This window comes from Falco cherrug, assembly GCF_023634085.1.
Source record: "Falco cherrug isolate bFalChe1 chromosome W unlocalized genomic scaffold, bFalChe1.pri SUPER_W_unloc_1, whole genome shotgun sequence".
NCBI classification, from domain to species: Eukaryota; Metazoa; Chordata; class Aves; order Falconiformes; family Falconidae; genus Falco; species Falco cherrug.
Window position 1 is genome coordinate 10,743,582 of NW_026599288.1, and position 27,474 is coordinate 10,771,055.

The following is a 27,474-nucleotide window of genomic DNA, read 5'->3' on the forward strand; positions in this document are numbered from 1 at the left end:
GGAAATTAAGTTAGTTAAACAGGACTTTCCCCTCATGAACCCATGCTGGCTATGACCAATGCCTGCATTGTCTCTCAAGTGGTTTTCAATAACTCCCAGAATAACCTTCTCCATAATTTTGCCAGGCACTGAAGTGAGACTGACAGGCCTGTGATTATCAGGGTTTTCCTTCTTACTCTTCTTGAAAATTGGGGCAATATTTGACAGCTTCCAGTCGACTGGGACCTCTCCAGACTCCCAAGACCCTTGAAAAATAATGGAGAGAGGTCCCGTGATGACATCAGCCAGCTCTTTCAGTACCCTGGGATGAATCTTATTGGGCCCCATAGATTTATGCGCATCCAGCTGGAGCAGCAAGTCTCAAACAAGTTCAGGGTCGGCTGGGAGCTTATCATTCCTCCAGTCAGGGCCTTCCAACACAGGGCTCTGAGGGTCCCAGGGCCCATCATTGGTGTTAAAGACAGAGGTGAAGGAGGCATTAAATAGCTCTGCTTTGTCTATGTCCCTATTTGTGAGGTGAGTGAACTCATCAAGCAAGAGCCCAATGTTATCTCTGATTCTTGTTTTGCTGTTAACATATTTTAAAAAGCTCTTTTTGTTGTCCTTCACAGTGCTGGCCAGCTTGAACTCTAATCGAGCTTTGGCCACACATTTTCTCCCTACAGTGGTAAACAGCATCTCTGTAGTCCTCCCATGTTGCCTGTCCTTGCTTCCAAAGTCTGCACACTTTCCTTTTCCACCTAAGTTCTAGAAGATCCCTGCTCAGCCAAGCTGGCCTGCCCCACTTGCTTGACTTCTGATGCTTTGGAATTGCCTGCTCCTGCACTTTTAAGAGATGGCTCTTAAAAAGTGACCAGCATTCCTGGACCCCAATACCCTCAAAAGCAGATTCCCAGGGAACCTTACACACTAGCTCCTTCAGCAGCCCGAAGTCTGCTCTCCCCATATCCAGGGTTGAAGTTTTGCTGGCAGTTTTTCCTACTATCGCCAATGATTTGGAACTCAGCTACTTCCTGGTCACTGTGACCAAGACAGCCACCAATCACCACTTCGCCCACAAGCCCCTCTCTGTTTACAAACAACAAATCTAGAAGGGAACCTTTCCTAGTTGGCTCCCTTAGTACCTGCACCGAGAAGTTATCTTCAACATGCTTCAGAAATTTCCTGGACCTGTTCATGTCCACTGTATGATATTCCCAGCTGATGTCTGGGAAGTTAAAATCCACTCATAAGGACAAGGGCAGCTGATCTAGAAATATCCCTTAATTCCTTGTAGAATAATTCATTGGTGTCATTGTCCTGGCTGGGTGGTTGATAGTAGACTCCCACAAAAACATCCACTTTATTTGCTTTCCCCTTCATCTTTACCCAACCATGTCATCACCAACTGTAAGCACCATGCATTCCAACCCCTCCCTTACATACAGCATCACCCCCGTGCCTTGCCTGCCATGCCTATCCCTCCTGAAGAGCCTATAACCATCCATCATGGCACCCCAGTCACAGGACTCATCCCACCAAGTTTTGCTGATGCCAATGATGTCATAGCTCTGGGACTGGGCCAAAGCTTCTAGTTCCTCTTGTTTATTCCTCATGCTGCACGCATTAGTATAAAGACATTTCAAATGTGCTCCAGTGTACTCAGCACATTGTGGAGCAGACTGAAGGACCTTGCTAGCACACTGTCCCTCAAACATTGGTGTGCCGCCCCCAGGCTTATCTCTAGTGAGCCTGGTTTTATCCCTTTAACCTTTCAAATCTAGTTTAAAGCTCTTTCAATATGAGAAGGCAGTAAAAGGGCAGAATAAAGAAAGCACAATAATTGAAATCCACATCATCTCTTTCCATCTTGCAGAGAATTTCTAAAGCTGTAAAAATGGGGGTCCATTGCAAAGTAGACCTATTAGCCAGAATGACTCCTGCGCCTGTTGTGCTCTCTGGAATTCAACCGGAGGTGTGGGAGGCACAGATCCATGCAATCTCCATTGAGACTTCTGTCTGTCCTTGGATATCTGCCACGTTTAGGGAACAGTGTAAGAGGCAGACAGAGAAGACAGTTGTTACTCTGCACCTTCTGCCACTGGACAGCTGTTATACCTATATAATTTCATGTCAATAACTATCAGTGACAAATACAGTAACAAATCTTTCATCTTCACATCAAAAAGAGATCTTTCCAAGGGGTACTGACATGAGAGGGAAAATCCAGCTTCTTATACCCAGGTTTTCAGAATGCTTAATTTACATACGATACAGATGCAAGTTAATCAATTACATAAAATTAATAACATTTTTTTCAAAGCATGGTGACCAAGAAGGTAGCTTTTATATTAGCATCTTTGTAAAGAGGAGTCTAAACTCAGGATTTATGTATAAGACTTAGGGAAGCTATTTATTCCACATACCTATGCTGTTAGCAAAAAAACCCAACCTAAACAACAAAACCCTAAACTCAAAAAAACAAGCTAACTGAGAGAGTAATATATTCAGTAAGGAAAATCAGATGATGTTATAGTTTTTATATATTATATATATCAGATGACGCTACATGCTGGCATCTGCTAGCATTGTTCCAAACCATAGGCTTATTTAAAGAACTATTCTCTAAAAAACATCTTGTAAGTGATGTCAGATCTGACCTGGCATGACACAAATTACCTGACCTTCTTTATAGACAAAAGTAATAACACAGAAATATTCCATTCCTCCCCACCCCAATAAAATCATAGAATCATTTAGGTTGGAAAAAACCCTTAAGATCATCGAGTCCATCCTAACACTGCAAAGTCCACCACTAAACCATGTCCCTAGGTGCCACGCCTGCACATCTTTTAAATGCCTCCAGGGATGGTGACTCAACCACTACCTCGGGCAGCCTGGCCTGTTCCAATGACATGCTTTTATTGGATGGGGAAGGAAGAGGGAAGAGTTGTCTGAAAAAAAAGGTAAGTTATTTTTTTAATAACATTTTGTGTATTAAAAGAAAGGCACAAGACAAAAACCAACACAGTCCTAGGATGGTCATGGATTGGTTAGTCATAGCAGGCTTACAGCTGTAGGAGATATCTACAGGGTTACTCTGTAGAAAGCTTCCAATGCAAATATACAGGCAGCTCAAATACACTGGCAATCCAAAAGGTGCTTTACTCATAGACAATCTGTCAATTCTGTTCTTTTAGAATCATAGAATCATTTAGGTTGGAAAAGACCTTTAAGATCGAGTCTAACTATTAACCTAGCACTGCCAAGTCCATCACTAAACCATGTCCTTAAGTACCACGTCTACACGTCTTTTAAATACCTCCAGGGATGGTGACTCAACCATTAGCCTGGGCAGTGTGTTCCAGTGCTTGGCAACCCAGCCTGTCCAGATCCCTCTGCAGAGCCTTCCTACCCTCAAGCAGATCAACGCTCCCAGGCAACTTGGTGTCATCTCCAAACTTCCTGAGGGTGCACTCAATCCCCTTGTCCAGATTGTTGATAAAAGTATTAAACAGGACTGGCCCCAATACTGAGCCATGGGGAACACCACTTGTGACTGGTCACCAACTGGATTTAACTCCATTCACCACAACTCTTTGGCCATCCATCCAGCTTTTCACCCAGTGTAGAGTACACTCGTCCAAGCCATGAGCAGCCAGTTTCTCCAGGAGAACGCTGTGGAAAATGGTGTCAAAGGCTTTACTAAGGTCTGGGTAGACAACATCCACAGCCTTTCCCTCATCCACTAGGCAGGTCATCTTGTGGTGGAAGGAGATCAGGTTTGTCAAGCAGGACCTGCCTTTCATAAACCCATGCTGTCTGGGCCTGATCCCCTAGTTGTCCTGCACGTGCCACGTGATGGCACTCAGGATGATCTGCTCCATAACCTTCCCCAGCACTGAGGTCAGGCTGATGGGCCTGTAGTTCCCCGGATCCTCCTTCCTGCCCTTCTTGTAGATGGGCGTCACATTGGCTAACCTCCAGTCTGCTGGTACCTCCCCAGTTTGCCAGGACTGTTGATAAATGATGGAGAGTAGCTTGGCAAGCTCCTCTGCCAGCTCCCTCGGTACCCTTGGGTGGATCCCATCCAGCCCCATAGACTTGTGTGTGTCTAAGTGGAGCAGCAGGTCGCTATCCATTTCCCCTTGGATTATGGGGGCTTCATTCTGCTCCCCATCCCTGTCTTCTAGTTCAGGGGGCTTGGTACCCCAAGAACAACTGGTCTTACTATTAAAGACCGATACAAAGAAGGCATTAAGTCCCTCAGCCTTTTCCTCATCCTTTGTCACTATGCTTCCCCCTGCACCCAATAAAGGATGGAGATTCTCTTTCGGCCTCCTTTTGTTGTGAATATATATATAGAAATATTTTTTATTGTCTTTTACTGCAGTAGCTAAATTCAGTTCTAGTTGGGCTTTGGCCCTTCTATTTTTCTCCCTGTGTAACCTCATGACATCTTTGTAGCCCTCCTGAGTTGCCTGCCCCTTCTTCTATGAAGATATTGTGCTTTGGGAAACCTTCCTCTTAAAATTCCAATAACTAATTGGAAGATACTTTATCTTCCACCAAATCCTTCCATAAAGCGTCACACTCCTGGCAAATTTCCAGCTATAAAGATTTTGTGGCTGTTTCCCATCCCTGTATTCCTTTTAAGGCACCTTCCTTCCCAATCTCCAGACTCAGAAGAAAACCAAAAGAAACAAGTACATTCCATACAACTCTGACAGCAGGGCCAATCCCCAACAAATTAAATTGTTTGGTACCAGTTACCCTTATTCTGTCTCTTCCAACAGAAAGCCTTTCAGGGCACAGTCTGTCTCTTTTCTGTGCTTAAAGGACACAAAAGGCCCAGTCCTCACTGGGAATGCTGGACAGTATTTGGATTCTAACAGATGCTTTGGTCTTCCCTCCATTATCAGACCATCCCTACAAGACATCACGCTCAGACTGCTGAGGATCTTCTACATTTGTCATCAGACATTAAATCCATATACAAATGAATGTACATTTCTTCTTCTTTTAAAAAGACTCCTTGTCCTTCTTCTCTCTGTATGTTGGCTTAAGCACAATGAATCTATTCCTTACAATCTCTGAATCTGTGCTCACAGTTTGCTGTGCACAGGCTCCTGTAGTTGCGTGCAGCCTAATATGAGCTGGCCCAATAGTCAGAAACCAAACCTCTCAATACACACATTCAAATACAGATTTTTGAATATGCAAATACAATAGTCATAGTGGTAAGTGCATGGAACACAAATCCCTGTGAGGGTTTTGACTCCACTGTCCATATGGAACTACAAAATCACCATGCAAACACAAAAAGTGTTTTCTAAACTGCTCATCACCTTAGGCCCAAACCAAACAAGCACAGAGACTGAATTACCTCTTGCCCATGGAGAAAATATTGCTTTTGATCGCAGGGTTGAGGTTTTTGGCAAGGTATCAGGGAACTCCCTGTGTGGCTGCCTGTATCATACAGAACTGTATGTAGCTAGAGGGCAAACATAAGGTTCCCACTGTGTCAACATATCAACCTTTGTAAACACAAATATGGAATGTAAAATAAGAAGCGGCAAGACTATATCATGCCAGCGGTACATGCTGTATTTATTTTTTTAGTGCATATGCTCTGAATCAAAAGATCTTTGCAGGGGTTCCACTGCCATTCTCCTTCAAAATTAGGCATTTCTAAATGCACAACAGCTGATGAGAATACTTTTCAAGTTGAAAGAAACCCTATATGAAGAAATCTAATTTAAGAATGTCTATTTTTTTCTTAATACCTTTTTAGGTTTTATTTTCTCACTATAGTGTATCTTGAATCACTGTCAGTTATTAAATTGTATCCAGAGGGTATTCTTGCAATGCAGTGTTTAAGGACAACAGCTCTCCCAGCATCTTCAGTTACCAACTCCCTGCCATTGAGGAGGTTATGGAGAAGGTACATACTGTAGGAACAAAATTTCACATAAACCATCTGTGATAAAAGGATGGTTTATATTTGCATATTTTCTAATCAATTGTGATTTTTGTACTGAACCACTGTGATTTAAAAGTCAGTGCATATACTGACTTTCACATGTATGAGTATAGAAAAAAGCCAGGAAATTATCTTACATCTTATATTGTTAGGAAATGAGAAAGCATAATCTGTAAGGGGGAGCCTCTTTTTGATTGTTTGTTTAGGAAAGACTAGGCTGCTTGTGATCAAATTCAGGAAGAAAAGGATATTATTAGGATAGCAAGGAAAGCAGGATGTAAACTACTCAGGTCTAGTTGCTCTCATTAATTCCAAGTAAAATTATGTCTACTTTCTCTGCCCTACAGTAGAATTAACATTCCTGTCCAGAGAGTGAAAGACTTCAAAGATCTTAGCATGAGAAGAATAGTTTTAAGATTAACACATATAGCTTATTTAAATATTAAAGCCCAGTGTTTAGAATCAGAATATTCGTACTTGCTCTATGGCAGCATCCAGATTTTATTGAGTATTTCTCTCAGTCAAGATCAATTTGATCTGTTGATAGTGGTAAAGAAGGACGTAAAGATGTAGAGCCCTCTGGCCTCAGCATTTAATCAGTTTTTGGAGGAGTAGCATATTGTTGACTAGGAAGATGATAGCCAGGTACCTCTTTATTTTCAAAAATGTGCACAAGATCCTATTTCACTAAGTACTAAGCATATGAGCTAATAGGTCATTCTCCATTTCAGAAAAGTATGCATTTCTAGTGACGACTATTTTCCAAAGAAGCTTTGACTCTCAGCTGCCTAATAGGATTGTGCTCACCACTGCTGTTTGTGCTTTCTCTCGTTCTCCGCTTCTGTCAAACATACATATGAACCACAGCCTGTCAATCCTGCAGCCTCATGTTTGCAATATGCCAGCCCATTTGACATAGCTTCTTATTGGCTCTTTGACCTCAGCTATCGCTTTGAGCTGCAGTTCCTGTATGTTCACAAAGGAGAACCTGACTATTCCTTCATTTACCATCTTTTTAAAAACCGAAATCTATGACATTAAAACTTTCTATTATTATCATAGAAAACACAAACATTATCTTGTCTATGACCAAAAAATGTCAGCACTTGGTATTTACAGACATTGTAGTTTCAGCCTAAATAATAAAAACCTGTACTATCTAAGGATATTAATGAATGGACTTATACATATAATCAACTGTTTACAGATTTCTGAAAGATATATTGAATTTGGTTTATGCATGATACCAAAGTTGCTTTTGAAATGGACTTCATCCAAAAGGCATTTCAAATATTACATGAATGACATTTGAAAACTGTTAAGACTAAGACTTTGAGATGAAAGCAGTTAGTATTGTAATCAAGGACTGATGAACAAATAAACAGTGAATAAACAATGGAGAAACAATTCTGTGTGTCTCAGTAAACACATCATATGCCTAAACATGCTCCTTTGCTTCCCTGGCAATATTTGCATAACTTATGCCAGTTAATTTCATAAGATGGGTGAGTCCATCAAAGACCTCAGCTATTCCAAGGGGTCCTCTTCCCTCAGCTCTGCCCACCTTTCTACTCCCAGCTGCACTCTCATGTATTTTATTCACAAAATCATGGAATGGGTTGGGTTGGAAGGGACCTTAAAGCCCATCAAGTTCCACCCCCCCTGCCATTGGCAGGGACATCTTCCACTAGACCAGATTGCTCAAAGCCACATCCAACCTGGACTTGAACACTTCCAGGGATGGGGCATCTACAACTTCTCTGCTCTGGGCAACCTGTTCCAGTGTCTCACCACCCTCACAGTAAAGAATTTCTTCCTAATATCTCATCTAAATCTACTCTCTTTCAGTTTAAAACTATTGCCCCTTATCCTATTGCTACAGGCCCTACTAAAAAGTCTGTCCCCATCTTTCTTATAAGCCCCCTTTAAGTATTGAAAGGCACCTATAAGGTCTCCATGGAGTCTTCTCTTCTCCAGGCTGAAGAAGCCCAACTTTCTCAGCCTGTCTTCATAGGAGAGGTGCTTCAGCCCTCTGATCATCTTTGTGGCCTTCTTCTGGACTCATTCCAACAGGTCCATGTCCTTCTCATTTTGGGAGCTCCAAAAGCTGAACACAGTACTCCAGGTGGCATCTCTCAAGAGCAGAGTAGAGACCTGCTGGCCATGCCTCTTTTGATGCAACCCAGGATACAGTTGGCTTTCTGGGCTGCAAGCAAACATTATCAGGCCATGTTGAGCTTTTCATCCACCAGTAATCCCAAATCCTCCTCCTCAGGGCTGCTCTCAATCCATTCTCTGCCCAGCCTGTATTGATACTGGTTACCCTGACCCAGGTGCAGGACCTTGCACTTGGCCCTGTTGAACCTCATGAGATTCACATGGGCCCACCTCTCTAGCCTGTCAAGGTCCCTCTGGATGGCATCCCTTCCCTCCAGCATGTCGACTGCACCACTCAGCTCGTTGTCATTGGCAAACTTGCTGAGGGTGCACTCGATCCCACTGTCCACGTCCCCAACAAAGATGTTGAACAGCACCGGTCCCAGTACAGAACCCTGAGGAATGCCGCTCATCACCAGTCTCCGCTTGGACACTGAGCTGTTGACCACAACTTTTCAAGTGCAACCATCCATCCAATTCCTTATTCACCGAGTGGTCCACCCATCAAATCCATGTCTCTCCAGTTTAGAGACAAGGATGTCATGCAGGACAGTATCAAAAGCTTTGCACAAGTCCAGGTAGATGACATCGGTCACTCTTCCCTCATTTGTCAACACTGTAACCCCATCATAGAAGGCCACCAAATTTGTCAGGCAAGATTTGCCCTTAGTGAAGCCATGTCGGCTGTCACCATTCACCTCCTTATTTTCCATGTGCCTTAGCATAGTTTCTAGGAGGATCTTGCCAAGCACAGAGGTGAGACTGACTGGCCTGTAGTTTCCCAGGTCTTCCTTATTTCCCTTTTAAAAATGGGGGGGTTATTTCTCCTTTTCCTGTCCATGGAAACTTCACCGGACTGCCACAACTTCTCAATATGATGGAGAGTGGCTTAGCAACTTCATCTGCCAGATCTCTCAGGACCCGTGGATGCATCTCATCAGGTCCCATGGACTTGTGTACTTTCAGGCTCCTTAGATGGTCTTGAACCTGATCTTCTCCTATAGCGGGTGGTTCTTTATTCTCCCAGTGTCTGCCTTTGCCTTCTGTGACTTGGCTGGAGCACTTGCTGGTGAAGATCAAGGTGAAAAAGTCTTACCTGGCTCTGATGCTTGTTGGATCCTTTTGTGAATTGTTTTAAGTTACAATGCAACAAGGAGTTTTGAAATAGGAAAGTTCCTAAAAAATTCATAGATGATTGTGTGGCTAGATTATATTCCAGTAATCTTACTTGTTGGTCAAGGATTCATTCAAAAGCCACATATAGTTCTTAATACAAAATTGAAAACTTTGCAGGCTCATAAAAGGCAAATATAGATGTTAGAAAAGTGTTGTGGACTGTTCCTAGCAAGTAATGTGAACAAATGGCCACCTACAGAATATTCATGGCGTCTTTTTTAAAGATCTTTTCTTAAGAAGTATCCAAAGCAATTGGTGGATACCTTAACACGTTATCTCAGATTGAAAAATATCTTTTGAACAAGATAAAGATCAGCTAGTATACACAAGTTCTGCAAAAATCTAGCTTTCAGCACAGTCAAATATACTGACTTATGCTAATGCCAACTAAAATCATAAGCTTGTATCTACAATGGATCTTAACATTACAGTATAAGAAGATTTTGATTCACGTATACTGGGAAGGATGGACAGTTTCTGCTAGTTTTATGATGATTAAGAATTACCTCAAAACTTTCTAACTCTTATAGCTAATTTAGCATCTGGTAAAAGTCACTAGAATATTTTCTTTCATTTTATATTTAAAAAGGAAAAGTTCATACCATGTAAGGGTTGAATAATATACATTCAATTAGTTTACATAGTTTCAATAGTTAGCCCCCTGGTTGGCTATCTCATGTCTTCTTGTTCAGAAACTTGACAAAGTATTGTCATATATTGATAACTTAGTTTGAATTTTCAGACTGAGCATGATTCTTCAGACAGAATTACAACTGTGTGGTTGGTTCATACATTTTCCACATAAAGAAGAAAACTTGCATCATATGTAGAATATCATTGCCAATATTCACAGTAAGTTAAGTTTTAATTTTACTATTTGATTTTAATCAACTTATACAGAAATTTTATACTAGTTTTCTTTTTTAGTAGTTACTCTAAAAGTCATTATTTTATTAAACTCAAACTGCTTCAACCTGCTTTAAGGTTCAAATCTGAAAAAAAAAACCCCAAACATAAGAAACACACATTTCACTATGATTTTAATAGTATTTTCACAGTTCTATTTCACAAAATATCAACCAAAACAAAACCCATTTTCCCATGTTGGGCTCCTTTTGTGGCAATAATATTTACTTACATATATTGCGAGACCTAAAACCTACTGAATATTACTCTGTCTTCAAGAATGATCTACTACGTCAAAATGTACCTGACTCTTATAGACAACTTTACTATGGATAAATCTGAAGGGTACATGCTGTTTTGCTAAGAATGAAGCATTCCAAAGTGTCATAAATGACAATTTCATTTTTTTTAATTTAGAAATAACTTAGACAAATATTATTGCTATTGCTTATAATGTCTTTTGCAAATAAAAACAAATATAATGAAAATATAACTGAAAAATTATGTTCCTTTTGCTGTACTCTGATCTACCATAATATACAATAACATTTGTAGTCTGTTACAAATAGTATTTTCAAAATGACTGCTGGGGTTCTACTTTACACATATACTGTACATATTCATACTCTTACTTACACACAAGTTTTATATATGTGTGTTTGTTTAGTTCCAGAAAGCATGTCATGGAAACCAAACAAATATAACATGCTCTGAAAGGTTTTCTTTATAGAGATGTTCTGCTGAATAAATACTGAAGTGTGCAATTTAATAAAAAGAAGGGGAAAAAAGAAAAAAAAGAGAGAGACAGACAGATTGTAATAGAAATTATCTTGCTACTTGAAGATTGCTATGCATCCTGGGTGAGAGCTCAGCTGGAAGTGATGTATGAGGACTCTGAAAGTCACATTGTATTGTACTGTCTTAAAAGTACCAGAATGAAGAGAACAGTTCTGAGATATTGAGATGAGGAGAGGCTATTATCATGTCCTGATGCCCTACTGAGGGAATTGAATATGTCCCTTCTCCAAAGCTCTTATCTGAAGCAGTCAGAAAATTGATAGAACTGTGAATTGTTCTAACAGTGCTTAGAAGTTCAGAGCTGAAACCTTCCTCTGGAAAGCAGCTTAGTAATATTTTTTTTTTTAATTAAAAATCAAGAGGAAGCTAAAAGATCTTTTGTAAGCCTCTTCAAACAGCTTTCTCATTGTAATCTACATAATCACAATAAAAAAAGAAAATAATTTAAAGGTTAGAATACACTGTTTACTTATGAAAAGAGATGTGATAGACACTTTTACATTCAACAATGTGAGAAAAAGAGTTCAGGAAACAGTCTGACACAGAAAACATAATAATTTTGAATTAATTTTTAACTTTCAACATTGCATGGAAATTTGGGCTTTTATGGAGATTAGTTTGTGATGTTTACTGGAAGAATCTTGAGGAACCCAATATGTGGGATGGGAAGAAGGCCTGTGGTTATCCTATATCAACTACAATAGCCAACATTATAAGCAACAGGAAAAATCTGGTAGATAAAAGTTACCTAAAAAAAAAATAATTCTAAATTCTAAGGTTCCAAACTTTGTCGGAAATTTTGGGAAAGGAGATGAAGCATGTATGTTAAACTGAGCTATAAGCAGAATTGTACAAAATATTTGCAAATAACCCTTAGAATATTTCTCTAGCTTTAATACTTGACACAAATGTTATGTTCCAACTATGCTATATATAAAGACTGGTCATGAATAATTTTAGTGAATTTGATTTCAGGAAATATATAGAATCATAAAATCATAGGATATAAGGTTAAGCAATAACTTAGTATTAGCTGATAGGATAAAGACATAACTTCTAGTTACCTTAGGCAATTATAATACTAAAAAACACACCTCTAGGAGGAGATTTTATATGTAAATGTAGGACCACCTTAGTACAATAAGCTAGACAAAAATTAGAACATGTGCAAATGAGCTTTTATACAAGTGACCAATCAACTATTTCAGTGTGATGCTTTTTCTTGTTACTATTTTGTATAAAAGACACTGCATGTTTCCTAAAAGGTGTGCTGACTGCATTAGGTGCCTAGCACCCAATTCTGCAGCATTGAAACATCTTGATACTGTGTGTTGATTGGCTTATTGCATACCAGGTGAAGAACCCAGATTTGAGACAACAGTAGTACATTGTAAATGTGTAAAAATCAGCCTCTTGTCAAAATCTTTAGGGAATACTCATTAAATATGCATAACCTACACAAGCATTCACATTAGTCGGAAGTGAAATTAGCAGCATTTCTTTTGCACTACATTTAAAGAACCTGTAGGTATCAGAGGAAATAAAGGAATTAAGTTGCTCACACATTGCTAATAAAATACAGATTAAAAAAAGTTTGATCTGAGGCAAAGCATATTTTAACAATATTCACATAGGTCCATCACAGTAAAATATTATTCCTACAGTTCAAACAAGATTTCAACTGTTCTATCTACAATTTGTGTGCAAACAGGAATTCTGAGTTTCATGTTACTGAATCATTGTAGACTTTAATAGTTTGTGATTATACAAAGTTCACATATCTTGTTTTAAGCTGTTTGAATACAGCATGACAAAAGCAACTGAATGTGATCATCTCATTTCATGCATGTCTTATTTTATTCTATTTTGAGTCACTGAATCACTGGACTTCTGTCTTTAATAACTTATCAGAAACCTGATCAAAGAATTAAATGCTTTGAAATTCCTGCGCTTAGCAGGAAACTAAGAGTAGCAAATACTTTTCAAGAAGTATTCAGATCTCAGAGAAAACACTGCTTTAGGGATACTTTTCTCAAGATGACACATTCTTATAATGTCACTGAAATCAGGAATCAAACCTCTTAACACCAATGTAGTATTAAGAAGCAGGCACTCCTTTATTGCAGCGCTGGGTGCTTGGTGGCATCTCCACAAATCAAGCACACCTATGCAGATTTTACCATTACATTTATACACAGAATTGCAAGGTTGTACACTCCCAGTTACTATGATTAGTAATTTGCATATAATTATAATATCTGATGTGTCATCCTCTTCTGTTACTACGCTTGTGCAGAGGAAGGGTCTTCACCTGGGCAAGGGTCTTCTTGACCTGTGGGTGTGTTTTTTAGTATTATAATGAAGGTAGCTCACTTCAGGACACCTTAAAAGGCAGTTTTGTTGCCAAGTTGGACGGCTAGATATCTGCCTTGCCAAGCTGTCCAATAACTCATCCTATACACAATAGAACCTAGGTGCTCTGGTTATGGCCTAGAGAGTAAGGTTATTATGGTCTATAGAATAGGGACTTCAAGTAACACAGTCTCAGATAACAAGCAGCACAGCAACTCATACATCATTGGTTAATAAGTGCTAACATAATTCTAATATGGAGGTTAACTCCTTAAAATCAAGATGCTCCTATAGCTAACTGTTTCACAAACACAAAATATCGAATGATTTAGTAAAACTTTAAGACAATCTGCAACAAAAGGTGATGTGTTTTTAATGCTTAGGCTAAATCAAAATTGCTGGATAATTGTACAAAGAAATCGATAGTGATTTTACAGAATTCCTGAACCATCAGGAAATTAATATTGATATGGAGAAATAGTGTGAAATAGGGACAATAAACATCGATTGTGATTGTATATGTCTGCTCAAGGAGTGTAGGTGTGGTGATTGGTCACATAACCATATAGTTTTAAGGAAATACCTGCTCAAGGAGTATAGGTGTGGTAACCATATAATTTTAAGGAAATACCTACTCTTCTTCCTCTAACAAAGGGGCTATTTATAAAAAGGATGAGAAACATTCCAATGTTATCTAGAGATCTCCTAGCTAAAGAAAACCAGATGATCGACAAGGACATGAACTAGCTGCAAACTTGCAAGGCCACCATATTCCAGGAAAAGGACTGATAAGCTAATTAACATACGAAGTGAGAGTATGTGGGTTTAGGTAACGAATATGTATAGGCATTAATTGAATATTCATTTGTTTTATTGTATAAATATGAGATGGTTCATCACTTCAGGCATGCACACTTGTACTGGAGCGATCCCCCGAGCATCTGCGTGCAATAAGCATACCTACTTTATAACTTTCAAGTTATAGAGTTTAATTCCGTATGTCAATACAAATGAGTGATTTTCTTTGTATTTATCTTACTTGCTAGTCTAATAACACACTGATATGGAGAAATAGTGTGAAATGGGGACAATGGACATCGATTGTGATTGTATATGTCTGCCCAGGAATGTGGGTATGGTGACTAGTCATGGGTGCGATGTCTGGTCACATAGGCACACAGCTTTGAGGAGACCTCTACAGTTTTGAGGAGACGCCTGCCCTTCTTCCTCTAACAAAGGGGCTATGTAACAAAGAATGAGAAAAGGATGAGAGATATTCCAATGCTATCTAGAGGGAGGGAGTGCTAAGTCTCCTTGCTGGAGAAGATCGGATGGTCACAAGAACATGAATCACCTACAAACCTGCAAGACCACCACATTGCAGGCAAAGGACTGATAAGCTAATTAACATATGAGGCGAGAGTAAGCGGGTTTAGGTAACGAATATGTATAGGCTTTAATTGAATATTCATTTGTTTTATTGTATAAATGTGAGATGGTTCGTCACTTCGGGCATGCACGCTTGTGGAGGAGCGATCCCCCGTGCATTTGCGCGCAATAAACATACCTACTTTATAACTTTTGAGTTATAGAGTCTAATTCCGCACGTCAACACTAGCATGTATTAAACAGCTGATAAACCATTGTTTCATTACAAAAATAACTATGACAAAGATGTAAAATGAAAAGCAATGTTTTATAGGAAATGTGTTTTATGCAGACAATATCAGATTCTAGTTCAGAAATGAGCATTTTACTTTAGTCTTGTTTCTCACCTCTCTGCCCTTGCTTTGTTTAAGGAGATCCTGTCAAGAAAATAAAGTGATGAAAAAGGAAAAAGGAATCTGAGACCATGTCTGTTGTACAGGTTAGCACATGTACTAGCTATAAGCCTGTATCCTGTGTAGGAACATCCAGTATAAAGAGCATCACAGGATCCAAGAAATGGGCTTCTTCAACAACCAGTCTGGTAGGGAATAAAGACAGAAAGCAGTTCAGCCAGTGGGACACCTACCAACAGTTCTATTATCCCAAAATAGGACCAATGTGGGATCATCGTTTTGTTGCTACTGTGACCAGCAGGGACTGAAGGTAGTAGAGTACCCATGACAGCGTATACTTCCAACCAGGGCTTCCCCACAAGACTTTCAGAAGCTCAGTCTATTCATAAGCTACTGAAGTTTACAACTGATCAGAGAAAAGGTTTTAAAAAAAAGAAATTGGGAAGAGGAAACAGAGAGGGACTGAGAGAAAGGGGGTAGAGAGTTTCTGGCTCCAGTGACATGCTCTTTTGTAAGTAGCCACAATGCTGTATTAATTTTTCAAATGAACCTGTTTGTCCCTCTGAGCCCATTTAAGCAGTTGTCACTAGCTGTGGGAAAGCCAGTGAAGCCATACTATACAGCAGTTTAGATGTGAAACTCTATCAGCTATCAATGCAATGCCATTAGATTTCTTACAGTGACAATCCCATCCTATTTCCCATCCTTCCTAGACAACCTTGCCTATTCTTTGGTGAGAATTGCTCCATTGTACATACAGACATTCACATTCTTGATAAGGCATTCAGGGGAAAAGTTCATGAGCCACATCCTCTGTTGGTATAACTTCATTTCCTTTCCCCCTTCTCCCAAGAGTAAGTGGGTGATCTGACTCCCTGTGTTGAAAGGTAACAAGGTTCTCTATTCAGCTGCAGTCAGACTTAGAGTATGTGTTAAGGCCCAGACAGCCTGCGATGCTGAATAGAGATACTAAAGGTTCATGTTTCTCTGCTGGGAATTTTCACAGACCAGAAAGGAATGCTGTGTTTTTGTTGTACAACTTCTGATTGAAAACTGACAGAACTCCAAAGCATAAAATCAGTTATTCTCATAGCACAAGACATAAAAATGTAGGAATAAAAGTGACCAAGAGGATTTGTTGGCTGGCTTAAGTGAGCAATGTTAAGACTGTAATGGGACAATAAACAGAAATGTAGAAACAGGTCACTGAAAATCTGAGTCCTGCTGATTAGACTGGTCATTACTACTAATCATTCTGCTTAATCTCAGGCAAACACTTTGCTTTTGAAATGTTCTTTTGATGGAATAGTAGAATTCAATAGTAATAATAATTATTATTATTTATTTTTTCCATAAACAGAACATTTCACAACATAATTTTTATTGATAACTGAGTTTGACCAATGATTTGCAATGTGTTGAAAATAAACTCAAGTTCAGAGTAATCAGTAGAGGAAATTTTCTACTAAATGTGATTAACAGCAACAGGCTTTGATTCATATCATGGAGTGGTCTTAGAAGGTGTGAACTGGATTTTTTTAGGAGAAAACAAAACCAGTTCATACAGTCCAAGCACTAACAGCTGTTTGGACCACAAAACGAGGTTAGAATTAATTCAAAGCAACCCTCCTGCAGTGCATACAGTGCAAATGTCGGGTCCTCTTTTCCTGCAGATCTTCATATTTGCTAACAGAACATAGCCTATGCCTTTTTTGATGTGTGCAGAGCATAAACAAGTATATAAATTACAGCACACTATCTCTTCCCACTGTCTTCAATAAAGCAATGTGTTAACTTTCATTGCATCAGATGTTAATAAAAACTAAAGTATATTTTTCACATTTGGCTGGCTAAACTTGAGGTATTTGTCAAATCCCACTGTGATAAACAGATTTGAAAAGAAACAAATGCCAAACCACAATTTATTATTTTAGCATGCTCAAAAAAAAGCAAGATCCAACCAAGTATCTCAGGAAAAAAAACATGCCATGGTCCTGTGGAAAAATTCAGGAGCCTAAGGCTGTGTCTTAGCTCTGCCAACTATTTGCTAACTTGTATGGATTAAATTTGACCCCTTAGAGACTCAGTTTCTTCATTGGTGCAATGGGGTATAATGGTAAAATAGACTGAAGCTTGCAAGGGACTCATATATATTCTTATTTTGTCCAACTTAACTGAAGACTGGGGACATGCCGACATACCATTTACTATGAATAAACATATTATTTCACAAGAATTTAATTCCAATTTCACCATTGCAGTTTCAACAATACTCCACTGAGCTTCTACCTAAAATTCCAAAACTTCAGAGATTCAGCCAGTATTAATTTATGGTGCTGATTCATTAATATGAATGCCAGGTTATTTTGAATATTAAAAAACTTGTTTCAGCTGGGATTCATGCACTCATACTACATTTATTACCATCTAGGACATGAAACAGCTGTACAGTTTGTTGCTTCATTTCCACTTCTTGCATTTGCTACAATTGCCTTCTCTGGGTTTTTGTTTGATAGATCTAGTCAGCTGAAAATAACAATACTTTTATGTTTGAACAGCAGCTTCCACTCTAATACCTTTACTTATTTTACGAAAGCACTTGATACTTTGCTGACATGCAAAGTACATTTACTGACTGATTTTGTTAGCCACAACCAAACAGGGCTTGAGTTTACCATGATGCAATCTTTCAGCTGGCTGAATCCACACTGCCTGGGAGGACAAGGTTCAAGTTAAAGCCAGTCCTTACCCCATACTTGCATTTCTCTGCTTTGCAAACTACCTGATGCATTGTCAAAGAAGGGCTGAAACTGAAACCCAAAGCACAAATTAAGAGTGCTGAACTAATGTCAAAAGACAGACAGTTTCATCAGGGCCTTAGGTCTTTTGTTTATTTTTACTGAAAAAGCCCTGAAGCACATCAATATAAAATTGGTGGTAACACCAATAACTGCTGCTCTGTGTTACTCTACAAAGCATACCAATGCTTTTGTATATTCTTAGTGTTGACTCATCCAATCTAATTCCTACAGTGCTTCTAGTAACTATTATATTTTAAGTCGCTCTTCCTAGAAAATAATACTACTGAAAATTACAGACTTAACCAGTAACATTTTAAATTTGTCCTAGTCCTAGTCTTAAATATTGTTAAAATTGTTAAACTATTAAATCTATTGTGTATGTGTTATCAAATTTTGTAACCAGAATGTATAAGCTAACTTAACAAATACTATATGAACATATGGTTTTGTTTAACAATCTGCACATATTCTTGAAGAAACAGAATGCACACATAGTTTCAACTCAGGATGTCCCATTCAAAGAACTATCAAGGATGATTAACTGAAGTAATTGCTGCTTAGGACAAGGTGACTTTGAAGAACAATTACATCCTGGAAGGTTCCAAACGCAAGACTCTTGCAATCAAGTTATATCTGATACTTGTTGGACAGATAGCCAAAGATGTGTCCTTAAGTGAACTACCTTCATTATATTAAAAATCACACCCCTTACACCAGATACCCTGGCCCACAAAGAGACCCTTCCTCAATGAGCATGCATGGTTAACCAATAAGATTGTGTAACCATTATGCAGATTACCATCCAATCAGTGTTAGAGGGTTGGAAGTTAACAAATTAATATTCATGTAATCGTGTATAAATCTGATTGTGGAAACTACCAAGGTGTGCTAGCTCATCTAGCACCCAAACTTCACAACTTTGTATTAAAAGCACTGTCTTGTATTAGACTTTTTCTTTGATTTTGCACACTGGGTAATGAATTTACTTTTGAGATGATGTATGCAAAAGGAAATTCCAGTGGGTGCATTGTAATTTTATGTATTGAAGGGTGACACTGTACTATGAACTGTGATTTATTTATTGTTATCCAGGGATATCTAAAATACACGTTTATTGTAATATAAAGGATAGTACTCTTTATATAGTTTAGTTTCCTTATTTTACTATCAAAGCTAAGAAAATCAATAAAAGAAATGGATGTCAGGAAAGGAAGGAGAGAGAAAAAAAGCTGGAAAGAAATTTTTTGATAAGAACATGTTGCCAAATGCAATTAATATTTTGTTTTTCTAAGCACTGTGTATTAAAGTCTGTTACTCACTGAGAGCTAATAATAAAAGTATCGCTGCTGAAGTTAAGCTAAGTTGTATGACTGCTTATTGTCTATTTTCATTTTGTCTCACTGAATAGCTAATTCTCTCACAGGATTATCCTCATTTCTCATAGACTCAATTATTAATGAATGCATTAAATGATGCCATAGTTTTGGATCACCTCATATGGGTCCTGAGCCCTGTCCCATTAAGGCAACTGGAACATTACTATTCATATGAACAGAGGGCAGAATGAAGTTTTTATATGGAGGTTTCACAGAAAGCATGCGATATTCCAAAAAGAAACATCAAACAAGCAGATCACTAAAGGCCAAATGTCAGTTCAGAGGTCAATTCTCATCTCTAGGCAAAACAGTGAAAGTATTTAAAAACTGCACCATGAAAAATAAGAATGAGATAGACATTGCAACATAAGCAGTCAACAAATTTTCTTGCTTTTTAAAGTAAATGAATAATAAATAAGTTAATTCAGATGTTTACTTTCTTTCTTGAGAAACCTACATTAATCACAAGCAAGTTTGCATTATACTGTAAGATTATTTTTCTCTGTTTTACATCATTATTTGAAACACATTTAAATTAGAAAACACTTTAGCAAAACCATTACTGTGACCACATGGAAGTAACACTTCTCTTAATTTTATTTCATACCTAACTATTTTTTGTATGCCTAGTACATAAGATTATTTTTGTATATTTAAAATGGCTTTTCAGGAAAAAGACCATTAAAAGCCACATCATCTAAAAAGAAACTTCTTAATTATATGTTTAGCATACATTTATATAAACTTCCATTTACAATATTTGTTTATCTTATTAGAAAATACACTTAATCTCATGAAAGTTGCACTGAAATATAATTATTGATTATTTTAAATTGACTTTACCAAATTTTAAAACAAAAGTGTTCCTCTAAACAGTGAAAGAAGGTTTTTGGAAATTCCCCTGACTCTTTCTGCAAATATATTTTCAATAGTGCAAAATTTAAATGCTAAAATAACTGAAGGCCACATTTCTCAAAAGTGGATGTTTTTGTTTTCTGCTTTTCCCTTCATCATTCCTTCCATGCTACTGAAACAGGCTGAATAGGGCTTAGTACCAGTGAGTTTAAATTGCTAAACAAGAGGCAAGTCTCATAATGTATTTTGAATATCTACAAGAAACATACAAAAAATTATAGCTGATTATGTTTTTCTCTATTCTTGATAATGTTCCAGTTGCTTCTGAAAGATATGTCTGCTTCCCCACCCTGGGAAGAGTAGTTCATGAATAACTGTCTTTAAAAATTAGAAAATATGTTATAGACTCACACCATGTTTCTTTTCAGAACAAACTAGCATGCTCACTTATTTTACCATTTATTTTAAAAAGCACAGGAATAGTGTTATATAATTATGCTTAGGCTTTTCATATTTCCAGTCTGGGATATCTAATGAAGAAGCATTCCAGTGTCTCAAGTTCTCTGTGTGTATGTGCCATCTCATCCTTCGATTTTTCCTGGGTTCTGATTTTGCATTTCTAATGAAGCTGAATTGACAAAGCGTGAAAATGGTCTAAAAGGAAAAACAAAGTGACCCTGCTTTCACTGTGCCAAGACTAATCAATATTCCAGAAGCTCAGCTTTCCCCTCTCTTCTGATGTGTTTTTATTTTTTTCAGAGTTGGGCTAAGAGTCTCCTCCCCTTTTCTTAAGTTACAGTGTTAGTAAATTTCTGTATTCCAAAGCATATGCAGATTGTTAGTTTTCTCTGTCTCCCGGTAGCTCAACTTCGCAGCTCTGTTGTATTTGCTGGGAAACCCCTACCTTAACTGACACCACTGTGGTCTTAGAGTACTGAAGATCTGAAAAGGTGAGCTGATCATTCTGCTTGGTGGTGTTTTGAGTATGGAGTCTTAATTTTTCACTGTCTTCCTTTGTATGTTACTTAATGTAATGATCTTTTTGGCTGTACCCATGTTCTGTCTTGAACTTAATGTAAGTTATAAAGGACAGATTAGCTGCATTAATCATCCTGAAAAGAAAAAACACTGCGAATGAATCTGTTTTTTTACAAAATACTGAAAATTAATTGTTCTGAAAAAAATCCTTTTTGCACACAGTAGTCGTGTCCAAGCTAGAATACTTATTAATTTAAATATCTAGCTCAGTCTAAAAATGTTTTCACTCTCTAAAGAAGGAAAGTACATATTATTCTGTCGAAATTCAGAGAGAATAGTGCACTAAGTGCCAATCTTCAAACATATGGTAAAAGCAGTGACCAATCCCATCAAAATAAATTTGTTACAACATGTTATTTACTCTAAAACATGCTGTTTGAAAACCTTGTGTATTTATATGTTAAGTGCTTCCTTAAAAAAGTATTTAGGTACTAGATTTATTAAAAGTATGATGTTAGAGTTGGACTGTGTATAAACAGAGAGTGATTTCAGTGGAAGCAACTAACTAACAATTTATGAATTTCTATTTTCTTCATAAAAACATGCTGGTGTATTAAATAATACTTCAGAAAAAAGTCTGGAAAACATCTTTGTACAGATTCCATTATTAAATAAATTCATACCAAGAAGCCACAAAAAAAATCATTTTAAAATGAAAAATAATGTCCTAATGAAGGATTTTTAATATTAAAACATTTCAAGGTTGATTCAGTGTGTGATTTCTTAAACTCAGATTATAACTCCATAACTGATGTCAGACCAAGCTAAGCATTACATTGCAATGTGTATTTGTATCACAGTCTGAATCGACAAGTGAGATATAAATTTTGATGTTTTACAGATGTGCTCTGAATAATTTATAGACTTCAAAGATGAAGTTATCAACATAAAATTGTCAGAGAAAACTTCTAAATAGTGGTTGAGGGATAAATAAACTATTCCTGCTGTGTTTTGCCATGTGAAAAGGAGGAATTCAGTCAATGCATTCAACCATTTTAAAACATCTGAAATGCAGAATGTTTTAAACTTTCCAGTTCAAGCAAAATATTCTCTTCAATAGTTAATGCAAAGGTGAGCTAGAATTTTTTTCAGATAACATGAGCCTGCTAAACAGATGAAAAGCAAGGCTGACATAATTTTTAATATTATAGCACCTTATGCTTCTATAAATTGTACCAATTTTACATTAGTATAACTCTAGCAACTGCAAAAAAAATTACTCCTGGGTTTTACAGCATGACAGCAAATTCAGATTAATTTCTGAAAATACAGGACATATATCTGATCAATCCATGATCTTAAATGTCTTTTCCAACCTAAACTATTTTATGATTCTATAATACTTTCAAAGAGTTCTTCTAACAGTCATTGAGGCTATTTATCAAAAAATGCAATCAACAACTTAGATATTGCAAAACATATAAATTTTACTGAAACAGAAAGATTATTTGCTTCCATGTAAACATATGGCTAATCATTCCTCTAAAACCTTACTGCGATATTTGATATTTCTTGTTGTACAGGTTTCTCCAGTACCTCCAACAGAAAAGGGTCTTCGACTTTTCTGAAGCAATATTGACAAAAGTTAATTGTAAGAGAAAACTTTCTGCAAGATAGATGACTAAAGGTAACAGAGAAGATCCAAAAACTGGAAGTAGGATGGAACGCTTTCAACAAGGAGTCCAGAAACATACACTTTTGGCAAAAAAAAAAATGCAGAGCATAACAAAGGATGATGTTAAAAGTTATTTATTGAGGAATGTCTTTGTGCTCTTCACCATTGTTGCTGTGATTCTTGGTGAGTAATTTGTTCAATAGGAATATTCTATTCTCCAATGCATTTGACAATGATGATTTACCAGGGCAATTTGCATTAAAAATGAGATCTCAGATTCTTCTGCACTGATAAGAATGTTCTGGCTTTGACAGCTGCATGTTGAAGTTTTGGGAAGAGCTGTTTTAATTATTCTAGTATTCCTAAGGAGAATTTTGGTGAAAGAAAACAGCTGGTTTATGGATTCTTCTCTTAAAGAATCAGGTACAATAGCTGAATTGAATGTTCTCAATTAAATATTTTTCTACCAAAATCAGCTGCAGCAAAATGCTCAGGATATAACTTTTATTTACCTCTCTCAGTTGCTCAATCTTACACATGCATTTTTCAGATGCAATTGCGGCAACAATGGAAATGCCACTTGTTCACAGGACTGCAAGATAGCACCTGATTAAATGCCTTTTTAGAATGTATGGCAAGGAATCTAGAACACCAAACAGCATTTAGATTTGAAATGCACCAAAATGTTAATTTAAAATATAGCTACACATTTTGAATTTACATTAGAAAGAGAACCTTCTGAGAAAAACATACAAATTTTTAAACAAAATTTCCTTTATATAATTATGTGATCACTTTTGCTAATTTTCCTTTAAGTACAGATAACTCTTCTAAATGACACTAGAGGTTTCATGAAATACCATTCCTTACAGTGTGAGCAAATTTTACTGTACTATTTTAATTTTTATTTTCTAATTAGTTTAAAATATATAACTGTGAATCTGCTAATCAAAACCCAAATGTTAGCACTTAAATATAGGAGTATATATCCTACACCTATGTAGGCCCTAATATCCTTGATGATGCTGTTTCACATAAATCTGCTTACTGTTTCTACAATTTTTTTTAGGAATTTAAAATTTTAGGGCTTTACCATTATTGGTGCTTGATACCACATCTGCAGAGTTATTTTAAATTAAATTTAGGTTTGATGGTCTTTTTCTGAGAGACAATTATATTAATTTTCATGTGGGTAAAATAAAGTACTTTGTTAGTATAACAGAAATGTCATTCTCATATTTATCAACAGTGTTTGATAACAAGTGCTTTTAATTACTAAATAAAAATGTGTTCAGTGCAAAACCCTCATTAATATCAGGGTAAAAGGCATTTAGGCATTTTACCTACAATGGTCAGGAAAGGCAGAACAAACTAAGCAGGTTTTGAAACTATCCAACCTCAAAGGAATGCAATTCTTAGATTGTCACCTGTCTATACTGCACAAGACCAAAGCACTCTTGCAATTTTTTCACTGTCATCTAGCTCGTATGACTCCCATAAATTTGGCAATGTGAGAACTGTAGGCTGGACAAGTGTTTTTACTGTTATTGCATGTTCCAATTTAGCTTTAGATGACCAGCAGCAAACGTCTGACCGCAGCTCCACTACCACCTACAGCAATGACAGAGTACCAGTAAAGCTGGAACACAAATTGGAGAACTGATGAAAATGTACAGCCTAGGATGAGCCTGCTGCTCAAATTCTGCTCATGAACCTATAGACATATCTGGTATAATATCTGGGAAAACATCTACTATGATGGAATATTCAAAATTTTCTCACATTTGTTATTTGTGGTGTAATTTTATAGTATATACATGATTAGAACAACAAATTCACACTTGGTAGCTCATAAAAAGGTAAAAACTTGGGGGGGTTGAGAGTTTTTTTCTGTTATGGAAATGGGGAAGAAGTAGGGAAGAGTTGGCTAAAGAGTTTGGAAAATACTCAGTGGTTGGACTGCATCTGTCTAGTTTGGCAAGGACTAAATTGTTATCTCTCAGTTGTTTGGAGATCTGTGGAAAATCAGATGGTGGGCTTGATCCCTTTCCTAGCAGACAGTAATCAGCATTGTGAAATTAACCCACCAATTAGCACCACTGGCTGCCTCATCAGAGATGCTTGGATGTGAATGTAGGTGGAAACCAAACTATACTTAGGTCAGGGTCGAATCATTTACAAAAAATTATGATTAATACTCTCTGTAATCTGAACAGATGACATCAGTTTTTAGGGCTGTTGGTCCAGCATTTTTCATAAAGACTAAATTCAGGAAAAGCAAAATTTTAGCTTTAAAGAGTGCAACTTTTCTTCAGAAACATTTATTTCAGGCCTCTTGTCAAAGGACTGATGTGAAAAAGTCTATTTTAATAGAGATGTTCCAACTTCTTTGCTGAGCAGGATTGATGCTGGTAGAGGTTAAGTGGATAGGATCATACATCTTAGCCAAGTTTCAGGACTCTAGTTTATAACAGGCACTTGAGTTTGTCAGATGAGTTTGTGTCTGTAGAAACATGACATGCACTTTGTTATGAAGTGGGTAGCTGCAACAGTCATTTGTTTGGTTTTCATACTGATATTTTGCAAGCAGAGCAGAGATTTTCTGACATTCACATGATTAAAAGAAATATAGTTGTTTACCCTAACTTCTGTTGTTACCCTGATTCTGAACTGAATTCTAAATTGAATTCACTAGCTGCTGCAATACAAAAGCAGTTAGTCTTTAAAAATCTAATCATAAAGATGCCAGAAGTTAAAATTCATGTTGAGAATTGCTTATGCACTATTCTCTGTTTCCCAAAAACCTCAAGAAAAGTCCTTCTGACTTCACATTTTGCATAGTTAGGGTCTGTCTAAACATCATCCTTATCATTGTTGTTGCTATTTTTAGTGAAATTTAAACTGCTTTCAAGCCCTTTGAGAAACTTTGAGAAAAGCATGATCAGTGAGTGATTTATAATAAAGTGTTTCAGATTCTGTTGGCACCCCTAGAAATATTAAATTAGTTTTTTGCAGTGGATCTTGCAAGAGCAAATAGACGAGAACAAGTATGTGAGACAAATTTGGGAAGCTGACTGCTGGTGAATTCAGTGTCATGATGATCAGGAACAATTTAAGGTAGGCTAGGGGTCCTGGTGGCTCATGGAAAATCTGCAGGAAGTCTTACAAACTTTGAAGTGCTAGCCAAATTACTGGCAAAATCTCAGGTGCTGCCCTCTCTCCCAGGCTACTTAGATTCATCATCCTGTCCTCAAAATACCTTCCTTTCAGATACTCTTCCTTCAGCAGGCTATCTTCATTTTCTGCTACCTACCTCTCATTTTCCAAAAATGTCACAGGAGTCCAGACTACTCTGGCAGGACTCCTAAATGCCAACAGTTCTCCTGTGGATTCTGAACTTGTACTGAAGGAAAGATTGAGACACATAGAGCTGCTGAGCAGAGATCCTGAGAAGCTGTTCACAGAGAAATACTGTTTTAATTGACGGGCTCAGAGAAGCAGAGGTTGTGGAGCAAGTACTATAAAAAGCAATTTCTGCATAGCTAAGAAGACATCATAGCTGAAAATTGTTAGCTAAAATCCTCTTTACATTGCCAAAGTTATATGCCACAGTTGTCTACTGGGACATTCAAGGGGGACAGAGATGGATCCAGTTCTGGTTTCTGTCTGGCTACCTGTCCACTGAAGGGAGTGCAGGATCTGGCTGTGTTATGGAACCCAGTCCTCTGTAATTGCAGGCAATCTCACAATAGATGTAAAATGTAGATAGGCCCATACAACTTCTGTTCTACAACAACAGCATGCACCATATATAGGAACCCAAAACTTTCCAACATCCTTATGATAAAAACAGCTAGTTAAAAGTACAGGAAGAAGACAGGAGAGATGAAGGCATTACCAATGCCCCTATGTCCCTGAAAAAGCAGAGAGTTAAATAAAGCTTGCAGATGCTCCTTCATAATAAAGAAGGCAAAAAACCCCAATCCTCCACAACCTGAAATATATGAGCAGTGAAAAGCTGTGCAGAGTAGCAGATTCTCCTATCTCAACACAATGCTGGTCTGAACAATAAGTTAAAATGACTCCAAAGAGGTACAAGCCTGTGATACAGAGGTAGACAGAATCCTGGATAACACCCACAAAAGAGACAGTCTCTTGTCTATTGAAGCGACATCATTTATGCTACTGGCAGATCCTCTGTATCCACTGAAGACCAAGGCTGACATACCCAGAGAAGAGTATTTGACCCCATTACACACTGACAATGAACTCCATGACAGTGCCTAAGGCAACCTTGGTAAAATTTGCATGAGAATAATGCATCACTATAGGGGAAACAGCTGTGGGAGGTGAGTCAAGGTGAGAAAATATGGTAAAACATAAAGAAATGCAATACCAGACAAAAAGTTAAGACATATACAAGAAAATCAAGACAGTTTAAGGACAGCTAGGGATAAATTATTCTATTTATGCTGAACACAGAGGCTGCCTCTGTCCCAATGCTCTCCTAAAGAACCTGCCCAGCACAACTGCTCTTTCTCACCAAGTGACAAAACCTTCCTAAGTAATATATTGACAACATTGCTAAGCAAAACCTTAATTCTATTTGAGGTTAAAAAATATTTATAATTTAGGGGAAAAAAATTAAACAGACACT

The 27,474-nt window shown here is 37.5% G+C and overlaps 1 protein-coding gene across 1 annotated transcript in view; it reads left to right on the top strand.

The window, feature by feature from the left end:
• Positions 1-20,857: 20,857 nt before the first annotated feature.
• LOC129734917 (excitatory amino acid transporter 1-like) overlaps positions 20,858-27,474 on the top strand; it is an 84,563-nt gene continuing 77,946 nt past the window's right edge. The window contains exons 1-2 of the mRNA XM_055700330.1: positions 20,858-21,114; positions 22,726-23,000. Of these exons, the coding sequence (XP_055556305.1) occupies positions 22,820-23,000 (181 nt within the window). The 5' untranslated portion in view covers positions 20,858-21,114; positions 22,726-22,819. The remainder of the gene's footprint in view (positions 21,115-22,725; positions 23,001-27,474) is intronic.